Source organism: Phoxinus phoxinus, assembly GCF_949152265.1.
Source record: "Phoxinus phoxinus genome assembly, chromosome: 17".
In the NCBI taxonomy this organism is placed as follows: Eukaryota; Metazoa; Chordata; class Actinopteri; order Cypriniformes; family Leuciscidae; genus Phoxinus; species Phoxinus phoxinus.
The window spans coordinates 25,248,555-25,258,287 of NC_136892.1; the positions used below are offsets into that span (position 1 = coordinate 25,248,555).

Here is a 9,733-nt window from a genome sequence, read left to right on the forward strand (position 1 = left end):
AAATAAAGTAATGTTTTAATTTTAAAGTAGGCCTATAGTGGTTGCAGTAACTGGTATTTTGGCGGGATTTGTTTTGTGCATTTTTGAGAACAGGTAGGCTAATAAAAAACACTCACACATTTTTTTGTGTGTGTGTTTTTTCAACTATATCTTCTATATGTTCAGCGGCTGACAGTCAGACAAAAGCAAACCACAATACCGTATTCACACTTTCTCGTTCGCTGAGTAAAACTCAATTTCCCAGAGTTGCAGAGTTTGTGTGAACAGCGAGTCGTCCAATAAACTCCTCCCATAACAAGACACGGAGTTCAGCGTCTTGAATCGTTCGAGACGAAACAACAGCAGCACACTGCACACGAAACCAACAGCACTCAAGCTGGTAAGTATGCTATCACGTAACTAGAAATGTTTAGGCATTTAAAAAGCAAATTCGTCCTGTCACCCGACGAATTTAGGTCCTGCGTGTGTTTTACAGTCGACACGACCCCTTTGCCTGATAAATCGACCATTGGCTGTCTTGTTTAACATGCCCCTTATGTGATAAAACACCGAACTGTTTTGGTAAAACGTTTTGTGTGTGTGTGTGTGTGCGCGCGCCGTTTTCCTATAATAATGTGACCATTTAAGGAGTTTTAGACATATTTCAATGTTATTGTAGTGGCTACTACTACCCTAGCTTACATGTCTTAAAACTTGTGTTACACTTCTTTGAGCCATGTAATATTGTGTGCTAGCTCTCATATTTCCTGAGTTATTAAAACGAGCATGCAAATATTTTTAACAGCCAATATTATTCTTGTTGTTTCTAGTGCTGTTGCTATTTTAGTAAAATATGACGACTTATACAACCTGATACAACTCTCTGACCTATTTATATGTCCATGTGTACAGTCAGTGCCCTGTTTGAGTCTCTATTTTGAATAAATTAAGGGTGCAAAGAGATCGAAGAACCCTTTTTTTTAAGCCGCATGTTGCCGCCTGTTCTGAATAAGAAAAGTGTTGTTTATTTGAGTGCTGTGTGAGAGTAGGCTACACGATTGCTTCATCCCTCCACTGTTTTCTTGTCAAGATAGTCTTCTGCAACACTGTAGCCTACAGTTCAGCAGTGTTTAACCATTACATTTAATCATTTGCCTGGCAAAGTATCCGTGTTAAACATTTATATTTGTTGTCAATTATTCACTGTTTCTTCCTCAGTTAAGCAAGATCTTTCATTTAGGGAAGAACAGAAGTGACTGTTGTCAGAGAATCACATGCCTCTTGTTACCAGTGAAAATGTGCACTATAAGCAGTTCTGAACAGAGCAGAACAGTCCCTTCTAGAAGCAAAAATCAAGCAACAATTTTCTGCACAAATAATTAGATTTACAACAAGATGTACACTTTGCAAGACAGACCTACCATGATTATAATTCTGTATAATCATGCATTTTTTAAATTTAATTTAGAGAATATTTTAAATTATATTTTTATTAGTGTTGATAATATTATTTTTGAAGTTTTAGGAGACGTTTTACTGTCACATCTTCCAATTTCAGCCCCGTTAAAACATTGTTGCTACAGCTTATACTTGTCTAGCCACTAGTCATTCTATACTAGCAACTAGGCAACCTAGCCTACTTGTTGATTTAAAGTTTTAAATGCAAAAGTGATGATATTTGCATCGTGTAGATGTTATTGTGCATGATTCTTTCATGTCATTTTTAATCAAAATGCTATAACTGCTTCTTTTGGTGCAGTGCTCTGCAACTTCTTTCTGGTGATGTATATGCAGGACTTCTCCAATCATTTAGTCTGCTAAACCCATGCCCCTGCAAGCACACGTTCATCTCCCTCCACTTTTTATTGCAATGCCCAGTGCCCCACATACCAAAATCCAATCAACAACCGATACAAAGCACCAAGTCCCTGTCCCACATTTCTTCTTTTTTGATAATCAGATGTACGTCACAATATGGAAGAAAATATCTGGCACTACTTCTGTTTCATTGGGCCTGCACACCCTTACTACCCAAAATCATAAAAATAGATCCGCCAATCAGATGGCGCTTAACAAAACTAAAGATTATGTTCGTATGGAAATCGTAGCAAAAGGCTCAAAAGTGACAGCCCAGTTCCATAATTTTTTGCAAACAACATTTAATCAGTCTCCTTACACCCTCACACAACTATATAAACTTCAAAATATATAATATATAATATATTTATTATCAATAATTTATAGAGAATAACTTAATATTGTACCATTATTTGTGATTCGATTTGGCTTCTTGGGATATGTATATTATAATTCTATGATTAGAAGTACAACCTTTTTATTTCTCAAATGTTGTGATTCATATCAATATATATACCGTATATTCAAAATATAAATTTTCATTAAATATCAATATTTAATTCAAATGTAGTGACTATTGACCTAATGAGACACTTCCAGAATGAAGGCTACTGAAAAAAGAGTGCAGTCACTGTTGTGCCTTATCAGTGTGTTGTACATATCCCTCAAAAACAGAATGCGAGACCATCTGAATTAGCAGTTCAGCTCTTCTAGGTCTTTCCTCAGTAGAAAACATCATCCGTTAACTGTGCTTTTCATTTGAACCAAGTGTGTCCGGTGGCACTTAGCCAGTCTCAAAATTCTGCAGGTGTGGCGTTGCATACTGCAGACCCGGAGGCCCTTGTGTTGTCCTCTGGCGCAGTCAATTCACACACTGCCACTGTGAGAAACCTTGGCAGCATGAATAAACTGCTTTTGTATATGCCTTTACCTCCCAATAGACCAATTCAGGGCGATATCAAAGCTAAAACTATAGTGTTTTCTGAATACTTAATGCTGGAATTTGTACTGTGATTCCTACATCTGCATGACAAGTAGATTTCTGTTTGGACTTTGTTTCAACCTTTTACATTGACACTCTTTGCCACTCCTTTTCCCTCAGGCTCATAAAGGATAATGAACAAGAGGAAAATTCTACAAGGAAAAATGGAGGCAAGACTCCATTTTGCACATATTTAGCAAGATACTTTGGTCCACTTTGGTTCTCTCCGCCTCAGTTTCTCACATAAGTCTACCAAATGATGTCTATATTAGTGCATATGACATTTTAGCTTTGAGGTTATCAAATAAACTCCATCTATACAACTTTTTAACTGTGAATTCAAAAAACGAAGACTCAGAATGTACCAAGTAGTGCCAGGAGGCGCAGGAGGAACGATCACGGATGGCGTGTCCGTCAAGAAGATGAACAAGGACAGTCGCCCTCTGGTGGGGGCTGGAGTTATTGGTGTGGTTCTGGTGATTGCAGCAGTGACTGCATGGTGTTACTACATTGCCTCCCTACGTAAAGCTGACTTGCTGAAGACAGAATTGCTTGATCTCAATAAGGATGGCTTTCTCATCCGCAACCAGGCTGGGGGGATTGTCTTGAAGATGGGCTTCAGGTCAGTATGCATGGTGCTTATATTCTTCTGATACCATAGAAAAATCTTCACAGAAAGAAATGTTGTAGTACAGTGGTTCTCAACTGGTGAGTTGTGACACCAAATGTTCTGATAGCACTAGCAGACACAATTAAAATGGGTCATTTACATACATGTATATAAGAGTGTCCATTAAGTCTTAAAAATGTATATATAATAATTAAAACACACGTGCCAAGTTGACACGGCATTCCTGGTGGTTTCATATGGGTTTGAAAAATTAAAAACATGTTCTGTCAAGTAAAAAGTAATAACATTTAATTACAACTTCAATGTATGTAATCATTGTTTTCAAAAGATTTTAAATATATTCTTCAAGCTATTTTTCATGTATTTTTGTATACATTCATCGATTTATTCAGTATACATTTTTCCACTTATAAAAGCTCTTCTTTTTTTTAATAACGTGACAAATATAAACCTAAAAGAAACTGATTTATGCTTGCTTATTTCAGGTCTGGCACACTTGATCTCGACTCCTGCTCGAAAGAGGATGTGATCCTTCGCTGCTCGCGTTCATTTGCTGGCAAGGTGAACTTCTTCATTATGACGGTGAAGCCAAAGGAGACAGTTGTGTGTTACCGTGTGCGTTGGGAAGAGTTGGAGTCGGATCGGCCAGTGGAACATGCCATGTCATACAATGAATCTTACTGGTACGGTGGTGCTGAGACTGCTGTTCAGCATTGGCCTATTGCCATCTCGGGTCAGCAGGCACCCAAACCTTTTGTCACCAGTGACGTGTACTCCAATCGCAATGACTTTGGTGGCATCCTGGAACGCTACTGGCTCTCATCCAATGCAACTGCCATTAAAATCAATGACTCTGTGCCCTTTCACCTGGGCTGGAATGATACAGAGAAAACCATGTACTTCCAGGCCCGATATCAGGACAGTCCGTACAAACCTGCACCTGGAAGACCTCCCTATGCTGAACTTAGTTACAGAGTCTGCGTGGGCCCAGATGTGACCTCCATCCACAAGGTCATGGTTCGCCGATACTTCCCCAAACCTAACAAAGTTCCCGCCAAAGAAATGTTCCGGCACCCAATATGGTCAACCTGGGCTTTACACAAGACTAACATCACCCAGGAAAAGTTTTTAACTTATGCAGAGAACATACGCAAATATGGTTTTAACTGTAGCCACTTAGAACTTGATGATCGTTACTCCAGTCAGTATGGGGAGTTTGAGTTTGACACACACAAGTTCCCAAATGCTTCTGCCATGTTTCAAAAGCTCAAGGCAGATGGCATCCTAGTATCCCTGTGGACACATCCCTTTGTGAATTATGATTCGGCTAATTTTGGGCCATGTGTACAGAAAGGCCTGTTCGTGATGGAGCCGACAGGCCAACTTCCTGCCTTGGTTAAGTGGTGGAATGGCATCGGTGGAATCCTAGATTTTACCAATCCAGAAGCTCGCAACTGGTTCACGTCACAGCTTCGCTCTTTACGCCACAAATACGCCATTTCCTCCTTCAAGTTGGATGCAGGCGAGACCAACTACTTGCCCTGGCAGTTCAGAACCCGAGCCCACCTCCCTGACCCAAGCACCTTCACTCGCCGCTACACCGAAATGGCCATCCCTTTCAACGAGCGCGCTGAGCTCCGGTCTGGCTATGGCTCTCAGAATATCTCCTGTTTCTTCCGTCTGATCGACCGGGACTCCGTGTGGGGCTACGAACTTGGCCTGAAGTCCCTGATCCCAACCGTCCTCACTATTAGCATCCTGGGCTACCAGTTCATCTTGCCCGACATGATTGGAGGCAATGCCTATCCTAACCGTACAGATGGAAACGGCAAGCTACCAGATCGTGAGCTCTATATTCGGTGGCTGGAGCTGTCTGCTTTCATGCCCTCCATGCAGTTCTCCATTCCTCCATGGGAGTACGATGATGAGGTGGTGGCTATCGCTCAACGGTTCACTGAGCTACACGAGACACTTGTGGCTCCCAGGGTCATAGAACTGGCTGGAGAAGTTCTGGACACCGGGGACCCGATAATTCGCCCATTATGGTGGATTGCCACCAGTGATGAAACGGCTTATAGAGTTGACTCACAGTTTCTGATAGGAGATGACCTGATGGTGGCACCAGTCCTGGAGCCGGGCAAGCAAGAAAGGGATATCTACTTACCAGCCGGACGCTGGAAAAGTTACAAAGGAGAACGATATGACAACAAAGAGCCAATACATCTAACAGATTATCCAGTTGATCTTGATGAAATTGCTTACTTCGAATGGGTTCAGTGAGACTTATGGGAAGCATCTGGAGTTTCGAGCATGTCTTCCATTGTTTGAAGTTGATTTTTCTTTTCAGGGAATTAGCTAAAGTTATTTTTCCAGGGTTTAAATTCGACAATGTAAAAGAGGACTATTTAAGAAGCAAGGTCCCAGTTGCACATTTATGATTCTTCATCAGCTTGGATATGATTGTTTAGCACCATTAGTTAAACATGCATTACATATCTGAGGCTAATGTCTTAATACGTGCCTTGCATTTAAACAGTGCATGTCTTCAAAAGACCGGCACAAAACCTTAAAGGAATGAAGCATTGATATGCATGTGGCCAAATGAACCAATTTTAAGGATTTATTGAGGGGCTGTGACAGGTAATTTTGCACAATGTATGCTTCATGTTCTCTCATCTGCATTTTTAAAAAGGGAAACTTTACCAGTACTGCACAAAAGCCTTCATCTCACAAGGCGTACTTTGAATTACTTTCTAATGTTGTCCGCAGAGCGAATCAATTGATTTCTCTGAAATGTAAGATTTTGCAAATGCATATATAACATGAATGTATGGCTTTTTAACCACAAGCAATCCCAATACTACAACCCATATATACACACTACAGTAAAGTTTGGCTGTGCATGAATTTTTTGCGCATAATCTGCCATACTAATAATCACATTAGAAGTTTGTATGACTAATGGGTGTATGTGGCTGCATTGGAAATGACCAGCAGTTGTTGTTTTTTTGCTATACTATTTCATCATGTAGTGCCAAATACATCACCAACAGGCCTTGGTCAAGCATTACTCCTGCCACATTTTCACAAAAGTTTCCTGCCGCATAAAATACAGATTAGTTTTCCTGTTTATATTAAATTGAAAGTGTGCTGCTCATCTTGTTCTAAATGTTGTGTTGTGCTGACACATTTTTGTTTTGCAATAATGGCACAATGCTAATAGCTTAGTCAGTTAATCTTTATCAGATTATATTTTTTGCTGCGCAAGGGTCACCTTTGTGTTTGTTGTGTTTGTTTAACGCTCTTCCAGCATGCCTGCAATCGACTCGCACTGCAAGCATTCTCTAATCTACGACCTTCAAGCTTATTTTTAGCTCTTCCCACACAACTGCAAAAACGCACTCATCCACTCCTGTGAAACGATGAATCTGTCTAGCAATGTGTCTGATCTAAAAGAAGCTGCAGAGTACGTAGACATGTGGCAGCTGCCTTTCCGGAACTTGTGTACCTCAAATAACAGTTTCGAGTGTTGCTTCATGGTATTTTAATAACTGACTTGTAGAGAGATGTTTTGGCAAATTTTCTTCGCTGGGACTATGTTCTTGTGGATTCTACCCTGAGGAGATCTTGTTGATAGGCCCCTGACAGTGTGGGCCCCTGGTTGACCCAGTCAGACTGTAGACTGCTGATGTTACAGAAACTCATCAGAGGAAAACCACTGTCAGCATTCATCAGACTGGAATTTCTTGCTTTTTTTCTTTCTTTTGTTTTTGTCATAAAAACAGATTGTATGAACAATTTCCAGAAGCAAAGATGCTTTGTTTGTACGTTGTGTGTGTGTTTGTGTGTGAGTGACTAATACACTTCTGTTTTTTTTTTTTTTTAAACATGTTAGTGAATGAAAGTATTTATTAATTTTGTGCATTTGCTTTGGTTATATTGTCTAATAACCAGTGCTTATTTGAGTTCAGTCATGTGTGTTTCAGGCATGAGAATTTACAGTTTATTTTGAGTTTCATATGTCCCGATAAAGCCATAAATGTAATCATCTCTCAGATTTTGTTTTTGTTTTGACCAGCTGCCCTGAAATATTGTACTCCAGAGTGTCACAGGAGGGCAGTGTTCACCTGCTTTTCTAGTCCTCCACTTTAAGCTTGTGAAGTGTGTTGGCATGACAAGAAAATTCTGTACTTTTATTTCAGTATTTTTCTCTGATTATAATTAGGCTGATATTGAAGTAAAATGGTACCATTAAACTTTTGACCTCTCTCAAGAGTTATGAGTTATTAATTGTACTTTCTCTTCCGCATTAACTGCACTGCCCCACATTAGCGAGACTGTCTTCAGTGGTCGAATGATGCCACCCACTCACTATTCAGTTCACTATTTTCCCGTTTGATAGTGTTGCCGGACTATCAGCACATGCAGCACATGGATTTTGGCACTGATACGATACAATTTTGGCTCGTATTTCCAGTGGTTATTAGTTTAGTCTATTTGGTATTATGCAGTTACTTCTGCCAGCCTCAGCCCTCTGAGTATCTCAGTATGGATTTCCATCGTGTTTCTAATTTGTGGACAGTAAATTAAAAAGTTAATGACGTTTATGGTATGGTTTTGTTGACTTTGTCACTCAAATTATAATGGGTTATGTTTCCAAGTATAATCAAGTGCAATATCAGAGGTTTTATTAGAATTAAATCTTGTAAATCTTCATACATGCTTCAATATGTCTTTTAATTGCATGTATTTGGCTGTACGTGTGCCATGACAACATAAGACGGTGACTAATAATTTAGATCTAGTTAGTTGCAGAGTCCACAGGTTACGGAGCAGCATGAGTGCCGGTTTGCCTAGTCTCCATTTCATTTTCCTTACTGGCGGATTGGGCCGCATCTCTTCGCTAAGTTCAAACGAGGCTTTCAGGCAGGGCGGTCATGGGTCCATGGATTCATTGAACCTCCAGCCTCCTCTAGTCTCTCACAGGAATAGTAATTATTGCAAAGCAGGTTAAGCCTGATCAAAGTTTGAATCAGACTTTGGTCCAGCATTGAAAGAAGTCTCTCCTGAGAGGCATCTTCTTGGTTTTTTGGGCCCTGCTCATCATTGGTAGATAATGACACAGTGTTGAGGTAATTTACAGGTTATATGGAGGTTGCCCTGGATCAATAAATCATTTAGTTGAGTTTGGGACAGAGGTGGAGTAGTGATTTGATGAGCAGGAAAGGGCAAAGACCAAGGGTGCCCTGACAGTAATCTGTTTGGCCCATTCGTTGGATGAGACTTAGAGAACACAACCACATTAAAATAATTTAGTTTTTTTTCTGTTATGGCTTCATATAGATAATGCAATGAATACTTAAACATATTTTATAAAGTTGAATCAACATATAATTTTAAAAAGAAGCTGTCATTTTTATTGAATGTTTCTGGATTTGTTGTGCATGATACATTGGTGGAAAGAAGAAACATTTTGTCTTCATAATGTCATCAAAATATAATAACTGGCTCCTCCTCTGAAGCAAGTTTCCTTTTCAGTTGACATCTCCAACACACTTATATTTCTTTTAATCTTTCTGCTCCGACTACCTATCATTTGTACAGAGCCCCTAAAGGGACATGGTGAAGGAAAAGAATATAAGATGGGAGGAAAGAAATTCACTGATTATGTGTTCTCTTGCAAACATTTTGCGTTCGTCAGAGAAACTGTGTTCACTTGCAAAGAACTCAGGGGAATGCAAAACATTTGTGAGAGAACGCAAACGCTTTAATATTATAATTTTTCATCTCATCCCCCCCCCCCCCATCTCAAATACATTTGAGACTACTTTTCACGCTTCAATCGATTTCCGATGGATAACAAAAAAAATCCTACTTGCCCCCTTCTTTTAAAACCATGTTGATTCTAAATGCAGCTTCCAAAAAAAATCTTGATAATTAAAGGGATAGTTCACCCAAAAATGAAAATTGTCATCACTTACTAACCCTCCTCTCACCTGTATGAGTTAATTTCTTCTGTTGAACACAAAAGAAGATATTTTAAAGGGGTCATGACATGAGAAACCAAATTTGCCTTGATCTTTTGGTATATAAGAGGTCTTTGTACCATTAAAACGTCCTGCAAGTTTCATAGCTTAAGACTTCCTCCCCATTATAAACGAATCATTTATTTAATCAAGCTCTAAATACAGCTCGTTCTGGATTCATGGTAAGAAGTGACGTCACGGTACGAAGTGACGTACCAGCGTTTGCATATGACCGCCTCCAGCACAAGACAACTACGC

At 39.6% G+C, this 9,733-nt stretch overlaps 1 protein-coding gene across 1 annotated transcript; it reads left to right on the forward strand.

Annotated features, from left to right (window-relative positions):
* Nucleotides 1-220: 220 nt before the first annotated feature.
* Nucleotides 221-7,724, forward strand: myorg (myogenesis regulating glycosidase). Its single transcript, XM_079585508.1, has 3 exons — nucleotides 221-379; nucleotides 2,939-3,440; nucleotides 3,935-7,724. The coding sequence occupies exons 2-3, from the start codon at nucleotides 3,178-3,180 to the stop codon at nucleotides 5,727-5,729; spliced, it is 2,058 nt and encodes a 685-aa protein (XP_079441634.1). The 5' UTR covers nucleotides 221-379; nucleotides 2,939-3,177; the 3' UTR covers nucleotides 5,730-7,724.
* Nucleotides 7,725-9,733: the final 2,009 nt, after the last annotated feature.